At 46.9% G+C, this 21,571-nt stretch overlaps 1 protein-coding gene across 1 annotated transcript in view; it reads left to right on the forward strand.

Annotated features, from left to right (window-relative positions):
• The window catches only part of LOC144504777 (endothelin-1), a 40,473-nt gene extending 19,390 nt beyond the window's left edge, over positions 1 to 21,083 (forward strand). Inside the window, exons 3-4 of the mRNA XM_078230520.1 lie at positions 17,262 to 17,390; positions 20,031 to 21,083. Coding sequence (XP_078086646.1) covers positions 17,262 to 17,390; positions 20,031 to 20,142 — 241 coding nt within the window. The 3' untranslated portion in view covers positions 20,143 to 21,083. The remainder of the gene's footprint in view (positions 1 to 17,261; positions 17,391 to 20,030) is intronic.
• The last annotated feature ends 488 nt before the right edge of the window (positions 21,084 to 21,571 follow it).

A 21,571-nucleotide genomic window follows, 5' to 3' on the forward strand; every position in this document is an offset into this window, starting at 1 on the left:
CTTATGGGTTTCAAAAAAAAGGGCGGCATGGACAAGTTGGGCCAAAGGGTCTGTTTCCATGCTGTAAACCTCTATAACCCAAATTGCAATACTTTTGACCATTGTTGCTATCATTTTTAAGCGCTAATCAAAAGACAAAATTTGCTGAACGACCCAGTATCATATGACACAGCAATGATGGTAGCCATGCCAACTATGGTGGCCATGATAATGATGGCAGCCTTGGCAATGATGGTGACCTTGGCAACGATGGTGACCATGGCAATGATGGTGGCTATGGCAATGATGGCGACCATGGCAACAATGGTGGCCATAGCAATGATGGTGACCTTGGCAACGATGGTGACAATCGCAACAATGGTGGCCATCGCAACGATGGTGACCTTGGCAATGATGGTGACCATGGCAACGATGGTGACCATGGCAATGATAGTGAAAATCTACAGAGCCTTAAAGTGGGGCTAGTGTGTGGAGTGTGTCAGCAGGCCAGGCCAGGTCCACCTGGAGAACAACTGCTGCACCATTCAATGGTGTCCCTACAGCTGTTTACACAGCTGCAGAAATCCACAGTTCGACATACAACTTGCTGGTCTTGTGCATTCCTGCAGAGTTCAGTCGCAATTGTCTCCAGGCTGTTGTTGAAAAATCGCAAAGCCTCAGCGACCATGGCCAAATCACGAATGGAGCTGAAATTTATCCCTCCATTTCTGTTATTGTTTCAACATTTTCTGATGTTAAATCTGAGGTTAATTATGTACCTTGAGCAGGAGCTCAAAGCCACATTGGCTGCTGCATAACAAAAATAACTACATCCCGCCAGGAACTTTTATATCATTATATATTAGCGCCGAGACCCCAAACTTTGTCATTATGACTTGATGCACCGCAGGAGAAATTTCATCAGTTGCCTATTTATAAAAGCATTAAATTATGAGAATGGAGGCACAGTGGCACCAGGCAGCACAGTGGCGCAGTGGTTAGCACTGCTGCCTCACAATGCCAGGGACCTGGGTTCGATTCCCAGCTTGGGTCACTGTCTGTGTGGAGTTTTCATGTTCTCCCAGTGTCTGCGTTGGTTCCCTTCAGGTGAATCATAGAGTCATAGAAACTCTACAGTGCAGAAGAAGGCCATTCAGCCCATCGAGTCTGCACTGACAATAATCCCACCCAAGCCCTATCCCCATAACCTCATGCATTTACCCTAGCTAGTCCACCTGACATTAAGGGGCAATTTAGTATGGCCAATCCATCTAACCCGCACATCTTTGGAGTGGGGGAGGAAACCGGAGCACCCGGAGGAAACGCACACAGACATGGGGAGAATGTGCAAACTCCACTCAGACAGTCACACGAGACTGGAATTAAACCCGGGTCCCTGGTGCTGTGAGGCAGCAGTGCTAACCACTGTGTCACCGTGCCACCCAAAACGCTGCACTGGTTTCCTCCCACAGTCTGAAAGATGTGCTGGTGAGGTGCACTGGCCATGCTAAATTCTCCCTCAGTGTACCCGAACAGGCGTCGGAGTGTGGCAACCAGGGGGTTTTCATAGTAACTTCATTGCAGTGTTAATGTAAACCTACTTGTGACACTAATAAATAAACCTTAATATAGATGAATCTTGTATGTCTTGAAGTGTGGAAGATTAAGGGCTAAACAAATTGAGTTTCAAGAAGAAATAAGCAAGTTGTTGTCAGACAAGCAGACTGTGACTGGTGAGGCACAGTAAGGATCATAGCTTGGACCCCAGCTACTCCCAATCTGCATCAATGATCTAGCTGTGGGGAACACATGCAATCCTTCCAAGTTTGTTACTGGCGCAAAACTAGTTCAGAATGTGAGTTGTGAGGAGGATGCAACGAGGCTTCAAGGGGATTTAGATAGACTCAGTGAGTGGTCATGGACATTGCGGATGGAATAGAATGTGGAAAAATGTGAGGTTATCCACCTTGGTAGAAAAAACACAAAGGGAAGTGTTGATGTCCAAAGGGACCTGGATGTTCTTGCTCATGAGCCACTGAAAGCCAACATGCAACAAGTGATCAGGAAGACAAATGATTTGTTGGCCTTTATTGCAAGTGGATTTGAATGCAGGAGTAAAGATGTCTTACTGCAAATGTATAGAGCCTTGGTGAGACCACACCTGGAGGATTGTGTACAGTTTGGGTCTCCTTACTTAAGGAAGGAGAGTCTTGCCATAGAGGGAATACAACAAAAGTTCACCAGACTGATGGAGGGATTGCCCTCTGTGGCGAGATTGAGGAGATTTGGTCTGTATTGTCTTGAGTAAAGCAGAATGAGCAGTAATCGCATTGAAATCTACAAAATTCTTGGCGGGCTCGACCGGGTAGATACAGCATCCAGACTCCCGCCATGTTTCCTCTGGCTGGGATCTGGATTCAGGGGATACACTCTCAGAATAAATGGCAGGATATTTAGTACTGAGATGGGATGGAAATTCTTCACTCAGAGGGAGGTGAAGCTTTAGAATTCTCTACCCCAGAGGTCTGTGGACACGCAGTTAATGGGTATGTCCAAGACAGAGTTCAACAGGTTTCTAACTAGGAAAGTTATCAGGGAATATGGGATATTGCGGAAAATGGCATTGAAGTTGATGATCAGTCGTGATATAATTGAATGCCAAAGCAGGCTCGAGAGGTTGATTGGCCCACTCCTGGCCTGTTTTCTATGTTCCTATGTTTAAAATAAGCAAATGGTGCAATAAGAACTTCATCAACTGAATGACCTCAATTAGCTCACCGCCTAATGCCCAATAATTAGGGGAGGCAGTGGTGTAGTGACATTGTCACTGGACTAATAATCCAGAGACCCAGAGCAAGATCTGGGGACCTGGCTTCAAATCCCACCATGGCAGACGGTGAAATTTGAATTCAATAAAAATCTGGAATTAAACAGCTAATGATGACCATGACTGATTGTTGTAAAAACCCACCTGGTTCACTAATGTCCTTTAGGGAAGGAAATCTGCCGTCCTTACCTGGTCTGGCCTACATGTGACTCCAGACCCACAGCAATGTGGTTGACTCTCAACCGTCCTCTACAATGGATTAGTGGGGTAAATATGTGGGCTTATGGGGGGATATGCGGAGATTCACACGGATGATCCCAGGAATGGTAGGCCTGACATACGATGAACGTCTGAGGATCGTGGGATTATATTCATTGGAGTTTAGGAGGTTGAGGGGAGATCTGATAGAAACTTACAAGATAATGAACGGCTTAGATAGGATGGACGTAGGGAAGTTGTTTCCATTAACAGGGGAGACTAGGACGCGGGGGCACAGCCTTAGAATAAAAGGGAGTCACTTTAGAACAGAGATGAGGAGAAATTTCTTCAGCCAGAGAGTGGTGGGTCTGTGGAATTCATTGCCACAGAGGGCTGTGGAGGCCGAGACGTTGAGCGTCTTCAAGACAGAAATTGATAAATTCTTGATTTCTCGAGGAATTAAGGGCTATGGGGAGAGAGCGGGTAAATGGAGTTGAAATCAACCATGATTGAATGGTGGAGTGGACTCGATGGGCCGAATGGCCTTACTTCCGCTCCTATGTCTTATGGTCTTATGGTCTTATGGATAGTGCCTAGTTGAGATTGTTGTTGATGTAGGCTTGATGGGCCGAAAGGCCTCCTTCTGCACTGCAGGGATTCTATGGTTCTATGAACCCGTTAAGCCGATGTAACATTTTAAGTCGTTAAAACCAGTGGTTTTGCTATTGCTACACATCACGAAGTGGAAAGGTTCGAGAACTTCAAGTTTTTAGATGTCCAGATCACCAACAACCTGTCCTGGTCCCCCCATGCCGACGCTATAGTTAAGAAAGCCCACCAACGCCTCTACTTTCTCAGAAAACTAAGGAAATTTGGCATGTCAGCTACGACTCTCACCAACTTTTACAGATGCACCATAGAAAGCATTCTTTCTGGTTGTATCACAGCTTGGTATGGCTCCTGCTCTGCCCAAGGCCGCAAGAAACTACAAAAAGTCGTGAATGTAGCCCAGTACATCACTCAAACCAGCCTCCCATCCATTGACACTGTCTACACTTCCTGCTGCCTCGGCAAAGCAGCCAACATAATTAAGGACCCCACGCACCGCGGACATTCTCTCTTCCACCTTCTTCCATTGGGAAAAAGATACAAAAGTCTGAGGTCACGTACCAACCGACTCAAGAACAGCTTCTTTCCTGCTGCCGTCAGACTTTTGAATGGGCCTACCTTGCATTAAGTTGATCTTCCTCCACACCCTAGCTATGACTGTAACACTACATTCTGCACTCTTTCCTTTCCTTCCCTATGAATGGCATGCTTTGTCTGCAAAACACGCAAGAAGCATTACTTTTCACTGTATGTTAAAACATGTGACAAGAGTAAATCAAATCAAAATCAAATCAAAAATAGCAAAGCTAATAGGATACCCGATAAAATGTGTGTGAATCAGTAACTGGTGGTGGTGAGTTATAGATCACTCAGCGAGTTGTTGCAATCTGGAGCTTTGGATAGTGATGTGTAGGCTCCAACATTCTGTCCGTCACACGGCTGCCCAGGAATCTGCCCCAATTTCTCTCCCACTTTCAGCGCCTGCCATTGACCTTCGATACCCAACCTGCTTCACCACATTCCTTCTTTGGCCACCACCTTCTGGAGCCGGACTCGAACCCTAGGTTTCTAGTCTGTAGGCCCGGGATGGTACTCACTGTGCCACCAGGTCATCAATGAATCAGTAACGAGGGGACATCAATGTAAACTCATTATTAAAAGAAGGAAGGGAGAGGTTGGGAGGAGGAACGTTGTTTGTTGAGTTGTGAGAACGTTGAGTTTTTTTTAATCAGAAACAGCAGTGGAATCCTAATCCCACAGTTGCCTTTTCAAGTGCAGTGCATAATACTTGAAAGCAGAAATGATTATTAAAAAGAGGATGAAAGAAAGACTTGTAATTGTATCGTGTTCCCCCAGCCTCAGGATATCCCAAAGTGCTTTCTAGCCAATGAAGTACTTCTGAAGTTGTGATCACTGTTGAAATGTAGGAATTTTAGGGAATGGCAGGGGTGAGGCGAGCGGTCGGGGACACACACACACACACACACACATAATACCACATATTCACACTTAAAAAGCAAGCAGACAATGGGGTAAGGTTAGAGAAACATTGCTCTGACTTTTCCCCTTCTGACTACAAGCAAGTGCCAGTTCCACACTCAGCATCTCAGTGTATTCATTGAAGCAAGGCAATGTTGATCAGCGTTGTGTGCAGTGGTTACATGTGGCTTTAATTTCCCAGGGTTAATGGAGAGTGTTTGAAAATGGATTTGTTCTCTGGGCGCAGAGTCAGGAAGCAAATTCAGGCCAATCTGTCGAAATAACACCACATGTATGGAAGAGAATATACTCGCCATCTTGTTTCGGAGGGATCATAAGAATGTTTGATGCCAGTTAAGTGTTCCAACATTGGGCACACGGAACATTGTAGGACCTAAACACTCACAGAGGAGGAACTGAAACCACAACACTCTGCCCTGGAGGAGATTTAATGCAACCTCGAGTGTTAGTTAAAGCTGGTTAATGGTGTCCTCTTTCTGCAGTTATGATCCAGGTGAAATAATGCACTGATGGATAGACATTGTCCACACTATTCACAAGGTCCTCAGTTCAACCTTCTTTACAGTGCAATGTTATTTCTGTGAGTCACCAAAGTCACCAGCTGAAATTCTCCAACCGTTCCCGCCAGCGGGATCTTCCGGCCCCGCAGACAGTGACCACCGCCCCAACCCCTGCCCCACCCCCCCCCCCCCCCTGCCACACCCCCCCCCCCCCCTTGCTGGCCATTCAGCTGATGAAGGAGCAGTGCTCCGAAAACTCGTGATTCCAAATAAACCTGTTGGACTTTAACCTGGTGTTGTGGGGCTTCTTACTGTGCTTACCCCAGTCCAACACCGGCATCTCCACATCTTCTCTATGAACGGTATGCTTTGTCTTTATAGCACGCAAGAAACAATACTTTTCACTGTATACTGATACATGTGACAATAATAAATCAAATCAAATCAAAAGATACCGTGGGCGGCACAGTAGCACAGTGGTTAGCACTGCTGCTTCACAGCTCCAGGGACCTGGGTTCGATTCTCGGCTTGGGTCACTGTCTGTGTGGAGTTTGCACATTCTCCTCGTGTCTGCGTGGGTTTCCTCCAGGTGCTCCAGTTTCGTCCCACAGTCCAAAGATGTGCAGGTTAGGTTGATTGGCAATGCTAAAATTGCCCCTTCATGTCCTGAGATGTGTAGGTTAGAGGGATTAGCGGGTAAATGTGTCGGGATATGGGGGTAGGGCCTGGGTGGGATAGTGGTCGGTGCAGACTCGATGGGCCAGGTGGCCTCTTTCTGCACTGTAGGGGTTCTATGATTCTATGATTCTATGAGTCCATGGAAGAGTACATCATGGATTTTGGTAAGGGCTGTAACAAGTTAATGAAATTTAATTTGGAGATTCCAGATGCAGTATTGGCTGTTAGGTTGTTGGATTGTGCATTTCTGTCGTACATAGATACCCTTTCAGAAATGACTAAATACAATTCAAGGGAACAGAGCTCCTCTTTGATCAAATGGCAGTATCATTAAAAGAAGCTTTTTGGGAAACAATCATTCCCTGCCACCTTGTTCAATACAGACCGGAATGTCATAGCACCCAGAATGGAGGAGTCAATGGTGACTCAGCCGTGTACCAGACCAAATGGGACACAAAGGCCCTTAAACAGAGACAGTTACGTTAATAACAGACCTAGTGTTGAAATCGGATATAACCGATTTGATAATGGGGAAAAAGAGGCACATGGGAAACTGATAAAATACTTTTACATCAAAGGAATGCTAAAGGGATTGTGAATCGCCGTTTCCAATGTGATTCCCCATATCACTGTGTAGTAAACTCCCCGAAAAGAAGAAATCCGTGTTTTTGAAATGACATGTGACCCAGAATACGTGGAAACCAACGTTTCCAATAGAACATAGAACATAGAACATTACAGCGCAGTACAGGCCCTTCGGCCCTCGATGTTGCGCCGACCAGTGGAACCAATCTAAAGCCCCTCTAATCTACACTATTCCAATATCATCCACATGTTTATCCAATAACCATTTGAATGTTCTTAATGTTGACGAGTCCACTACTGCTGCAGGCAGGGCATTCCATGCCCTTACCAATGGATAAGACGAGACCTAAGGCATCGCATGAGACAATTGGGGGTTTACTTCAAGAAAGGGGATATGGTCGACTACAAAAGAGAGGGCCTAAAAGAATGGAAAGGACCGAGGCAAGTGATAGGGACAGACGGCAAGGTAGTTATGCTACAACACGGTAACCAGACTGTGCGAGCTCACTCTTCGAGAGAGTGGGAATGGGATATGAATTTGGAGCATCTGAGCAAGATGCAGAAGTGCAGGAGGCACCTTGTACCTCACATGCACATACACTGAGCTATTATGAGGATCAGTCAACAATAGATGAGAGGGGATCAACAAAGTACCAATGAAGCAGGAGATGAAGCATCACTAAACACAACTAACTTCCTGTCTTCCAGTTCTCCTAGTGCTGGGAATTTAATTACACATTCTTCTCAATTTAGCTTTTTTAAAGTTTTATTAGCCTGCCAGATCTCTCTGACTGTGGCACGGTGGCACAGTGGTTCGCACTGCTGCCTCACCGTGCCGGTTTCAATCCCCAAAGTAGGCACAGTGGTACCATACATACCCGAAGGGTCAAGCGAGTGGAGGGAGGCCACTATAATCGGGAAAGCAGGAAAGGCCTCAGGAAAGTATAAACACTGACTCAACATCCAGGAGAGACGACAGGAAGCCAAAGCTATAGATTGGGAAAATGGGGTGGACAGATGGAAACAATAAAAGTGAGATCTAAGTCCTGAGGATGAGCCAGTGAGCATTCGCAAACCCAGGAAAAAGTTACAAATCTGAGACCAAAGGTGTGTTAACAGAGAACAGAGGTCTGAGATTAGCAGCCCTGACAGAAACAGACACAGCAGTAGAGATCGGAGTTTAACAAGGAAGGCTAGGAATTAAACCGATGACAGGAATAGGAGTAGAAACCCAATGATAAGGAAATATTGACAGCTGCCAATAAAATGGAGCTTGTGGAAGTAAGAGAGGCCAAACAGAGAGAGCTGGACAGTTAGAAAGTATTTGGGGTGTACACCGAGGTACCTGATGAAGGGCAGCCTGCTTTGTCCCAGAGGTGGGTTTGCACAGAGAAAGTTTGGCAAGATGGGACCTATAGAGCTAAAGCCAGATTAATAGCCCTTGGGTATGAAACACATTTGGATGGGAGAGACATTAGTGTCGATTCATCCACAGCAGAGAAAGTGACACTGAACATTTTTTTCCTGTTCTAGCATCTAATAATTGGATGTGTAAATCATTTGATATCAAAGCAGCATTTCTGCAGGGCGAAACATTTCAGAGAAAAGTTTTTTTGAGGCCACCCAAAGAAGCAGGTAATAAACAGGGACAATTGTGGAAATTGAACAAATGTGTCTATGGGCAAAGTGATGCATCAAGTGTTTGGAATTTTTCTGTACGATCTGGATTGCTGAAGACTGGCTGTGTCCAGTTAAAAGCAGATCCAGCAATATTCTACTGGAAGTCTGAAGGAAAATTAGCTGGAATTTTCATGATGCATGTGGATGATTTCTTATGGGGTGCCACAGAAGAGTTTGGAAAAAGGACAACTAAGAAGCTGAAGACAGAATTTCAAGTAGGGAGTCAAGCAGCTGGTGCTTTTCCATACCTTGGTCTTGATATCCGACAAAGCACATCTGGGGTAACGATAAGTCAACAGGGATATCTAAACAGCATTAATCCCATCCCATCACCAGAGAAAGTTCGATGGATAAAGAGGAATGGGTCAAAGAAAAAGAAACAGATTTGTTGAGGAGTATGATAGGACAGCTACATTGGCTATGCACACAGACAAGACCAGATGGGAGCTATAATGTCCTAGAGCTAAGTAATAGGTTGAATCATAGAAACCCTGCAGTGCAGAAAGAGGCCATTCAGCCCATCAAGCCTGCGCCAACAACAACCCCGCTCAGGCCCTATTCCCATAACCCCACTCTGTTAATCCCCCTGACACTAAGGCGCAATTTATCATGACCAATGCACCTAACCCGCACATCTTTCGGACTGTGGGAGGAAGTTGGAGCACCCGGAGGAAACCCACGCAGACAGGGGGAGAACGTGCAGACTCCGCACAGAGAGTGAGCTGAGGCTGGAATTGAAACCGGCACTGTGAGGCAGCAGTGCTAACCACTGTGCCACCATGCCCCAGTCAGAGAGATCTTGCAGGCTAATAAAACTTGAAGAAAAGCTAAATTTAGAAGAATGTGTAATTAAATTCCCAGCATAAGGAGAACTGGAAGACATGAAGTTAGTTGTGTTTAGTGATGCTTCACGTGCCAATCTACCAGATAGACATTCGAGTGGTACCGGATTCGTAATATTCTTGGTTGGTAAGGAAGGAAAATGTTGCCCCTTGGGCTGAGAAGCAAAGAAAATAAAAAGGGTAGTCAGAAGTACATTGGCGGCTAAAACCCGAATGTTAGCAGGGGCAGTGGATATGGGGATATATTTGTCTGACACATGAACAGAGTTACTTTTTATGTCCACATTGGGTAAGAAAGTATCAATTGAGTGTTATGTGGACAATCGGTCTTTCTGGGACAATGTTCACGCAACAAAAAGTGTAACAGAAAAGTCAACTGATTTAGTCAGCATTAAACAAATGCTGGAAAACAAGGAAGTTTCCAAACTTAACTTGCTTGGTGCAAATCGACAGTTATTCGACTGTTTTCCAAAAAAGGGTGCAGGAACTGGAAAGTTGTTAAGAATACTGGAGGATGATTGTCTTAAGTTATTTTGGGAAAAAAAGGGAATCTGGTTAGAATGTAACCAATGATAACATTGGATCTGTTGTAATGTGACCAATGGTAACAAGATGTAAGGGTCAGCTGACCCAGCAAACTATGTAACCAATGACAAAATGATATTATGATCAGCTGACCAGCTGACTCAGTATAAAGAGTGGGAGAGCTTGGAATGGCCCAGGGTGAGGCCTCAAGTGTTGGAGTAATGAAGTTTCTTTATTAAATCCTGTTCTTTGACTTATCTGTTGGAGTAAGTTTTGTTTTATTTTATTATCTCTAACTGAAAAGTCCCTTCTGCTTCATAAACATTGGGGAGGGGATGGATGCTGACGATGGTTGGGGGGGCAGAAGGAGGGGGGGAATGCTGACATTGATCAGAGGGGAGAAGGGGGGGTTGTCGGCGGTAATCGGGGTGGGGGGGATCCTGGCGATGATCGGGGTAGGGGGTGGGACTCCTGGTGATGATTATGGGGGGGGGATCCTGGCGATGATCAGTGGTGCGGCTGTGCTGGCAATGATGGTGTGGGGGAGAAGGGGACAATGACAGGGGGACAGGTGGGGATGTCGGCAGTGATGTGGGGTTGTGGGGTGCGGAAGATGCCAGTGATGATGTTGCTGGGGGAGCGGTTTAATGGGGGGGAAGACAGTGAGGACCCAAGGTGGGGGAGAGGGAGGGGGCGAGACAGATTCTGCGGATAATCAGGGGAAAGGCCACAGGTACCTCTGTGGTGAGAGGGTGGGTGGGGGGGGAGATTATTATTTTTTCATTAAAAATGCACCCCCCCCCGCCCCACCCAACCCCTGATCTCAGTGAAACTGTGTTCTGGCTTTAAGAGTCCCAGCCCCACAAAAGTGATGGCAAAAACCTCACCCACTCTTTTTGGCAATGAAAGGGAGATGCTCTGCAGTGAACCTGGCCACGGAGCTAGAGAGTTCCACACCAGTTTACGCTCCAGGACTGACACTGCCAAATTCTTGTAAGATTCCACACATAGTTCCCAGATATCTCTACCACTGGGGGTGGCACGGTGGCACAGTGGTTAGCACTGCTGCCTCACAGCGCCAGGGACCCGGGTTCGATTCCCGGCTTGGGTCACTGTCTGTGTGGAGTCTGCACATTCTCCCCGTATCTGCATGGGTTTCCTCTGAATGCTTCAGTTTCCTCCCACGTTCTGAAAGATGTGCTGGTTAGGTGCATTGACCCGAACAGGCGCCAGACTGTGGCGACTAGGGGAATTTCACAGTAACTTCATTGTCGGTTTAATGTAAGCCTTACTTGTGACAAATAAATAAACTTTTCCTCATCTCATGTCGGAGTATGTTGCAAACTCATTGGCAGAGATTGATCAATGTGATTGGCCATCAACTCCATTATTGTTGGAATATCTGGTGGATGGTCAATCTGATTGCCTCGGCTCTTTTTGACATCTAGAAATCCCACGTTCCTTTGCCTCCTCCAATTGGGGATGAGTTTCAACTCTGTCACTTTCTAACTTTGACACCTTAGTCCATGAATTATCTGAGCAATCCTGTTCTGAACCCAGCCAAGGTGGCAGTCCCAACTGAGGAGGAGGTGAAGGAATTCCAGATGCCTGATGGTATCAGCCCAGTTCTGCCTCTCTGTCTGGCATTAATGTGGGGGGAGGGGCATGCAGGGCACTGCCCCATCCCATTGGATATTTCTCATCGGGTAGTAAACTGGTGGAGGCCCAATTTCTTTCCTTCACCCAACCACAGGCTTTGCCAGGAATTTCGAAACCACAATGCATAGTGTACATACTTTCATGTTGCAGCATGCATTACCTTAATGAAAGATACTTACTAAAAAATTGAAAAGCTTGCATTTACGGAGCGTATTTAATGACCTTAGAATGTCTCTATAATCAATGAAGCCAGCACGGCATAGTCCTGAAGTGTAGTCACGGTTGTAATGTAGGAAATGCGGCAGCCAGTTTGTGCAGAGCAAGCTCCCACAAACACCAATGTGATCTGGTTGGGTTGACTGATATGTATTGGCCAGGTCACTGGGCTGAACTCTCCCACTTTTCAAAATAATGGTCATGGTATCTCCCAGGTAGATTTGTTCCCATCTGAAAGAAGGCGCCTCGAACAGTGCAGCTCTCCCTCAGTCCTGCATTGCGAGTGTCAGCCTGGATAGTGTGCTCAAGTCTCTGGAGTGGGACTCGAACCCACTGAACCTTTGGACTAAGGGTGGTAGGCAGCTACCAACTGAACCACAGTTGATCTTCTACAGACCAGGATTTAGACATAGAATAGACATAGAGATAGAATCCCTACAGTACCGAAGGAGGCCATTCGGCCCATTGAGTCTGCACTGACCACAATCCCACCCAGGCCCTATTCCCGTAACCCCACGCATTTACTCTACTAATCCTCCTGACACTAGGGTCAATTTAGCATGGCCAATCAACCTAACCCACACATCTTTGGACAGTGAGAGGAAACCGGAGCACCCGGAGGAAACCCATGCCGACACGGTGAGAATGTGCAAACTCCACACAGACAGTGACCCGAAGCCGGAATTGAACCTGGGACCCTGGCGCTGTGAGGCAGCGGTGCTAACCACTGTGCCGCCCGATCTAGCCATTCACTTATAAAGGCCCCACTTTGAGTGTGCATACCCTCAGCAGCCATTTTATCTGTTTATGCAACATACCCTGATAATGATTCAGTTCATTACCAGACAATCGCTCAGCATCCTTACCTAACCACTTACCTAATCACCCTCCTAAAATCACTCTTATTTTGTTTTCATTCAAGATTGAAGGCATGGTTCATTTAAATTTCTACCCGTATTTCAATAATTAAATTACGGCACAATTTTGTGAGTCATAAGAATGGTTGTACAATGGATTGCATAACAAAAAAATGACACAATCACGGAATATATAATCGAACGTCACGCAATGATTTGCCGAACATTCGCAGCCACGGAACCCTCTCGACCTCTGAGAATACTGACGGAATCCCAAAAATACATCCTTATTATACTGATGAGTTAAACCACACAAAAAAACATTATTATGCAATAGGTACAAAAATAAATTTATAAAAGTGTTTTCTATTTCTTACGCGCATGGATTTATTGTAACAAGAAAGTTCCCTTTTATTAAACAAATACTTCCAAGTTTTATGGTTTTATGAAAGGTAAAATCATGTTTGACAAATTTGGCCAAATTCTTTGAGGATGTAACATGGAGAGTAGATCGAGGGATTGGATTTATTATTGTCACATGTATTAGCATACAGTGAAAAATATTGTTTCTTGCGCTATACAGACAAAGCATACCGTACATAGGGAAGGAAATGAGACAGTGCAGAATGTAGTGTTACAGTCATAGCTAGGGTGTAGAGAAAGATCAACTTAATGCGAGGTAGGTCCATTCAAAAGTCTGACAGCAGCAGGGAATGAACTGTTCTTGAGTCGGTTGGTATGTGATCTCAGACTTTTGTACCATTTTCCCGACGAAAGAAGGTGGAAGAGAGTATTTATTTTTTTATTCATTCATGGGACATGGGTGTCGCTGACCGGCCAGCATTTATGGCCCATGCCTAGTTGTCCTTGGAGGGCAGTTGAGAGTCAACCATATTGCTCTGACTCTGGGGTCATATGTCGGCCAGACCAAGTAAGGATGGCAGATTTCCTTCCCTAAAGGACATTAGTGAACCAGATGGGTTTGCCTGACAATCCACAATGGTTTCATGGTCATCAGTAGATTCTTAATTCCAGATATTTTTTCTTTTGAATTCAAATCCCACCATCCGCTGTGGCGGGATTCGAACCCGTGAATTCAGAATGTTAGCTGAGTTTTTGGATTAATAATCTCGCAATAATGCCACAAGCCCATTGCATCCCCGGGGTGAGTGGGGTCCTTGATTATGCTGGCTGCTTTTCCGAGGCAGCAGGGAGTGTGGACAGTGTCAATGGATGGGAGGCTGTTTTGCGTGATGGACTGGGCTTCATTCATGACCCTTTGTAGTTTCTTGCGGTCTTGGGCAGAGCAGGAGCCATACTAAGCTCTGATACAATCAGAAAGAATGCTTTCTATGGTGCATCTGTAAAAGTTGGTGAGAGTCATGCCAAATTTCCTTAATCTCCTGAGAAAGTAGAGGCTTTGGTGGGCTTTCTTAACTATAGTGTTGGCATGGGGTGACCAGGTTGTTGGTGATCTAGACACCTAAAAACTTGAAGCTCTCAACCATTTCTACTTTGTCCCCATTGATGTAGACAGAAGAATCTATAAATGTCATGTATTTAGATTTCCAAAAGGCATTTGAGAAGTACCACAAAACCCATGGAATTGGAGGAAGTATGTTAGCATTGAAAACTGGCTGTCAGATAGAAACAGTAAGAACTCTAACAACACCAGGTTAAAGTCCAACAGGTTTAGTTGGTAGCAAAAGCCACTAGCTTTCGGAACAGGCTGTCCCTTCGTCAGGTGGGTGGGAGTTCTGATTACTTTGTGCACTGTTTGTGGGGGTGAGTTAATAGGTTGTGATGAACAAAGCATCGTAGCTGTGAGGTACAGCTTGGTGTATAGGATATTAGGATGTAGATAGGCTGGAAAATTGGGCGGGGATCCTGGATTCAGGATTCAATCCTGGACCGGGGAGCGGCGCGGGCTTGGAGGGCCGAAGGGCCTGTTCCTGTGCTGTATTGTTCTTTGTTCTAAACTGACCCCCCTTTATTTTGAGGCTGTGCCCTCTAGTTCTAGCTTCCTTTCTAAGTGGAAAGAATCTCTCCACCCCTACCCTATCCAGCCCCTTCATTATCTTATAGGTCTCTATAAGATCCCCCCTCAGCCTTCTAAATTCCAACGAGTACAAACCCAATCTGCTCAGTCTCTCCTCATAATCAACACCCCTCATCTCTGGTATCAACCTGGTGAACCTTCTCTGCACTCCCTCCAAGGCCAATATATCCTTCCGCAAATAAGGGGACCAATACTGCACACAGTATTCCAGCTGCGGCCTCACCAATGCCCTGTACAGATGCAGCAAGACATCTCTGCTTTTATATTCTATCCCTCTTGTGATATAGGCCAACATCCCATTTGCCTTCTTGATCACCTGTTGCACCTGCAGACTGGGTTTTTGCGTCTCATGCACAAGGACCCCCAGGCCCCTCTGCACAGTAGCATGTTGTAATTTTTTTCCATTTAGATAATAATCCAATTTGCTATTATTTCCTCCAAAGTGATGAGGATACTGTCCAAAGGTTGTGATGAGGATACTGTGATTCTGCAGCGGGATAGAAATAGATTGGGTGACTGAGCGAAAACCTGGTAAATGGAGTTTAATGTGGGAAATGTGAGGCCATGCACATTGATAGGAGGAATCAAAAGGCAGATCATTATCTAAATGGAGAGAGACTGCAGGTGAGTGAAGTACAGAGGGATCTGGGTGTTCTAGTGTATGAATCACACAAAGCTAATCGGCAGGTTCAACAAGTGGTTAAGAAGGCAAATGGCATTTTGGCCTTTATTGCAAAGGGGCTGGAGTTTAAAAATAGGAAGATTTTGTTGCAATTGGTGAGGCCTCATCTGGAATATTGTGTACAGTTTTGGTCCCCTTACCTAAAAAAGGGTATCGTAACATTGGAGGAAGTCCACAGGAAATTCACCGGACTAACTCCTAGGATGAGACGGTTGTCATATCAAGAGAGACTAGATAGTCGGGCTCTGTATTCCTTGGAGTATACAAGAGTGAGGGGTGACCTTATTCAAATATATGATCGTGACAGGGCTTGACAGCGTAGATGGTGAGATGTTTTCATGAGTGGGAAAGTGTTGAACACAGAGACATAGCTACAAGGTAAAGCGCCGGTCATTTAAAACTGAGGTGCATAGAATTCTCTTCTCGCAGAGGGTGGTGAATCTCTGGGATTCTCTGCCCCAGAGGGTGGTGGAGACTGGATCATTAGAAGTGTTTAAAGTGGAACTGGATAAACATTTGATAGATCAAGGAATAGAGGGCTATGGGGAAACGGCACAGAGAAGGAGCTGAGGCCGGTACAGATCAGCCATGATTGTATTGAATGGCGAGGCAGGTTTGAGGGGCCTGGTGGCCACTCCTGCTTCTGTTTCTTGTCTACCTTCTTTTTGTCATTTTTAATGGACGGAGTGATTCTGATCTGTTGCTGATAAATTCATTCAATATTCGGAACGCAGCTCGAGAGCTGGATTCTCATTTCGCACACACACACGCACTCATCTCTCTCTCTCTCACAAACATACATACATCCCTTACACTTGCACACGCAGACACTCACCTCTCACTGTCTCACACACTCACCTCTCTCTCGTACACACACACACCTCTCTCAGGCCCCCATGGCACTGGCCATTTTACACCTTGTCCAATCAGAGGCCAGCTTCTTGGTTCATTGGCTGCTGATAGGCTGACTGGTCATAGAACCATAGAATCCCCACAGTGCAGAAAGGGGCCATTCGGCCCATTGAGCCTGAACCGACCACAATCCCTCTTAAGGCCCTATTCCCGTAACCTCACATATTTACCCTGACACTAAGGGCAATTTACCATGCCCAATTAACCTAACCTGCACAGTTTGGGAGTGTGGGAGAAAACCCACGCAGACACGGGGAGAATGTGCAGACTCCGCACAGACAGTGACTCGAGGCCAGAATTGAACCCGGGTCCCTGGCACTGTGAGGCAGCAGTGCTAACCCACTGTGTTGCCGTGCCGTCCATGTGTGCCTATCAGTAGCCGACAAGATGAAAAACCTGCCTTGGATTGGTCAAGCTGGGAGGACAGCTTTTTAAAAAATGTCTGGACTTAACCCGGAACCCTTGGGGCTTCCCTGGAACCCGGTTTGGGAAACCCTGTCGGAGGGAATATTTTCAGTCTGGGTATGAATCATAGAATCATAGAAACCCTACAGTGCAGCAGGAGGCCATTCAGCCCATCGAGTCTGCGCCGACCACAATCCCGCCCAGGCCCTACCCCCATATCCCTACATATTTACCCGCTAATCCATCTAACCTACACATCTCAGGACACTAAGGGACAATTTTAGCATGGCGAATCAACCTAACCCGCACATCTTTGGACTGTGGGAGGAAACTGGAGCACCCGGAGGAAACCCACGCAGACACGAGGAGAATGTGCAAACTCCACACAGACAGTGACCCAAGCTGGGAATCGAACCCAGGTCGCTGGAGCTGTGAAGCAGCAGTGCTAACCACTGTGCTACCGTGCTGCCCCGTGATTAACTCCCGTGATATGCTCTGTGATTAACTGCTGCTAGACAGATGTTTCATTGTAACTTTCACCCTCACAGCCAGGTGGTCCCGTATGGACTGGGCAACCCTCTGAAACGCCGAAAACGAGAGCTGGCTCGATGCTCATGCACCAGGGGCAGCGACGGGCATTGCCGGACCTTCTGCCAGTCACCAATGAGAGTGCTCCGGTAAGTTTTAAAAGCCAGACCAGGCAGATTGGTTCAGGTCTGATAAGTTCTGCCCTGTGACACACTGCCTGAAACTATGCAAGCTTGATGCAGTCACTTTACCATGGCAACGTTTGCTGGGAACTTGCTGGTAATACACGTCCAAGTCCAGACAGCAACTTGGGAACAGGAGTGGGCCATTCAGCCCCTCTAATCTCTTGCACCGTTCAGCTGACCCTCAACATCCACAACTCTGGGGGAGGGGGAATGAGTTCCCATTTTCGAATGAATAAATGCTCCCAAGTTGCATGCCTTGGGTGGGATTTTCCCATCCCGCCTGCCACGGGGATTGTAACGGATGGTGGGGGGTGGGGAGGGGGGTGGGGGGGCAGGTGGGCGATGACCATGCAGAGGTCAGTTGACCTTGGGCGGGATTCTCCATTTTGGGGCGAATACGGCCGGAAAAACCCTGCCCCATGTCTCAAACCTGAGGTTTGTGCCTTCCTGTTTTATAGAATCCTACAGTGCAGAAGGAGGCCATTCAGCCCATCGGGTCTGCATCCACCACAATCCCAACCAGGCCCTGTCCCCAAAACCCCACATATTTACTCTAGCTAGTCCCCCTGACACTACGGGGGAATTTAGCATGGCCAATCCACCTAACCTGCACATCTTTGGACTGTGGGAGGAAACTGGAGTGCCCGGAGGAAACCACACGCAGACACGGGGAGAGAACGTGCAAACTCCACACAGACAGTGACCCAAGCCGGGAATCGAACCCGGGTCCCTGGCACTGTGAGGCAGCAGTGCTAACCACTGTGCCACCCGGTTCTGGATATTCCAAACCACTCACTTGTGTCACCCTTTGGGTAGACATTTCTCCTGCATTTTATATTCGGATTTATTGGTGACTTGTTTTCTGCCTCACAAGTGGAAACATCTCCCCACCCTCTCCAATCCCCCATCTACCTCAGCGAACCCAGTCACGATGCTACAGATCCTTGGAAGGCCACCCTTCTCTTCTCTTCTGACCTTTGGCCAATTGAATATTCCCCATGCTCTGGCTTCTGATGTTAAGGTTCCACGCTGAGAGGAGCAGTGGGAATATTTACCCAAATGGGTGCAAGTTATTCAAGAAATAAATTCCCTGTTACTGAAGCTGGGGAAGAGTTGGAATTTTTCATTTGAATGCTAGATTAGTCATATTCTACCACAAAAATGTGGAGATGCATCACTGTGCGGTACCAGTTTCCTTGCCATCTGGATTCTGGCAATGCCTTTATGGGACATGCAGGGATAGTCAGCCAGGAATGCAGTGTCAATTCTCAACTTGACTATTCCACTGCATTCCTGGCTGACCATCCCTCCATGTCTCATAAACTTGACAGAATCACTGTCACAGCACAGAAAGAGGCCATTCTGCCCATCATGCCAGTGCTGAATGAGATAGCACCTTGTGGCAATCCCCTTCCTCATATCCCTGTAGTTGACTCCTTTTCAGATAATAATCCAACTCCCACTTGAAAGCCCCCCCCCACCCCCCTCAGCTGCGTATTCTGGATCCTAACCACTCGTTCTGTGAAAATACTTTCCCCTCATGTCGCCCTCGCTCCTTTTGCCAATTACCTTAAATCGGTATCCTCTGGTTTTCGATCCTTCCACCAATGGGAACAGTTTCTCCTGATCTACGCTGTCCAAAACCCTCACAACTTTGAACACCTCTTTCAAATCTCCTCTCAATCTTCTGTTCTCCAGGAGAACTCCTTCAATCTGGGATTGAAGTTCCACATTCCCAGATCCATTTGCTTGAATCTTTTCCTCAATCTCTCGTTCATGCCACTTTAACGTGAGGCCACCTAAAACTCTGCTGTTCGTATCCCAACTCACACCAAGTTCTGTTCTCCAACACCCACGTGCCTGCTGATCTGTGCTGTTTTTATTTATTTATTAGTGTCACAAGTAGGCTTACATTAACGCTGCAATGAAGTTATTGTGAAAGTCCCCTAGTTGCCACACTCCGGCACCTGTTCGGGTACACTGAGGGAGAATTTAGCATGGCCAATGCACCCTAACCAGCACGTATTCCGGACTGTGGGAGGAAACTGGAGCACCTTGAGGAAACCCACGCAGACACAGGGAGAATGTGCAGACTCTGCACAGACAGTGACCCAAGTCAGGAATCGAACTTGGGTCCCTGGCGCTGTGGGGCTACAGTGCTAACCATTGTGCCACCATGCCACCCCACTGCGCTGGCCGCTGGTGTGGCAATGCCTCAGTTTGAAAATTGGCATGCTTTCCAATCCCTACAGGGTTTCATTATCCGCGATCTCTGTAACCACCCCCAGCCCTACAACCCTTCAGGAACTTTGCCCCCCCGGCAGTTCTGGTCTTTGTGTTCATTCCCAATTTTAACTGCTCCGCCAATGGTGGCCGTACCTTCAAACTGCCAAAGCTACAGGAATTCCCTCCCTGAACCTCCCCTCCTCTCCATCTCCCCCTCTCTCTCCTCCACTTTAAAAACCCCTTATGTAACTCAATATTGCATCTTGGGACATTTCCTATGTCAATGGCACCGTAGCAAAAAAATAGTGCTAAGAAATTGCATTTATATATAATGCTTTAGCAGCCAGAGGAAATCAAAAGTTGTTGTTGTTGTTGCAGACGCGTCAGAGATGCGAGCATTGGAATGTCCCGGAAAGGGGCAGGGAAGCGGACGCAGAGACTGCCAAGTGAGGATGGCCGAAGAGGTGCCTTGTGGGAGTCGGAAAGCTAAAGGAGAAGCAGTGTGGCGCGTGGGAAGAAGTGGGAAGGGGGGGGGGGGAGCTGCTGGGGTGTTTCACCAACAGCACAAGGGATGCGCCTCAAACATCGGAGACCCCTCGCCCCCATCCTCCTGCCCCACCCTTTGGACAGACACGTCGTTTCACTGCCACGCGGGTGGCATTTTAGTGTTGGCAAGGTGGAATGACACAGCAATAAGAACTACCAAAAAATGGCCGAGTATTAAAGACTCGTGACTCCGTACCAGAGTATTATGACTGGATGCTTGATTCGGCTTCTGCCAACAGACTATGCAGCAAACTCAGTACAACTCCGCAGACAAGTTGATGGCCTCAAAGCGCAACATGAGCACCGTCTGCTCAGCGTGGTTTAAGGCTAACAAACTCCAGGTGTGTAACATCACTCGGTGAGGCTGGAATCTTGGACAGGCACGCAATCAATGAATGAAGTAAATCATGTCAAGTCTCATTCCTCGTCTCACCTCATTGAAAAAACCAAAGGAAAAAAATTGCTAAGATCTTTCAATGAATGCAGTGTCCCTTTAAAGTCATTAGGAAATGATTGCTCTGGCAGTCTACTAACCACACCCACCTCACACATAATCGACTGAGAGATGGGGCGAGAGGGAGAGGGGGCCACACACCATTGAACCATTTACAAATGATTACAATTACTTTTTTTTCATAGAATCCCTACAATGCAAGAGGCCATTAGGCCCATCGAGCCTGCACTGACAACAATCCCACCAGGGCCCTATCACGCAACCCCACGTATTTACCCTGCTAATCCCTCTGGCACTAAGGGGCAATTTAGCATGGTCAATTCACCTAACCCGCACATCTTTCGGACTGTGGGAGGAAACTGGAGCACCCGGAAAAAACTCACACAGACACAGGGGAGGACATGCAGACTCCGCACAGACAGTGACCCAAGCCGGGAATTGAACCCGGGTCCCTGGCGCTGTGAGGCAGCAGTGCTAACCACCGTGCCATCGTGCCGCCCATCTTCAATGGAAAATGCTAATCACTTTTCTCTTTCCCATGGGCTGAATTATATGAGGCACTGAATCCCTCACCCTGCCAGCGAAAACATCAGTGGTGGACAGTGGGGTGGGGGTGGGGGTGGGGCAAGCCACCTACTGGATTTAACCAGAAGGAACACTGCTTTCAAAACTCTACAGGTGAGGGGGCATAAAATCCAGCTGCACAAGTCTCTGTCGTCCATCACTCCCGGGCAAATTGAAGCACATTGCCTCCTGGTCCCACAATGCATACATCTGAACATTTTCATTCAAGTTTTCAAATCCCTCCATGACCTCAACCTCACTTCCATCTATCTTCCTCCAGCCCTACAAGCCTCTGAAGTATCTCTCTCTTCTCCTCCATTTTGTCCTCTTGTGTATCTCTGACTCCCACTGCTGT

This window comes from Mustelus asterias, chromosome 15, assembly GCF_964213995.1.
Source record: "Mustelus asterias chromosome 15, sMusAst1.hap1.1, whole genome shotgun sequence".
NCBI classification, from domain to species: domain Eukaryota; kingdom Metazoa; phylum Chordata; class Chondrichthyes; order Carcharhiniformes; family Triakidae; genus Mustelus; species Mustelus asterias.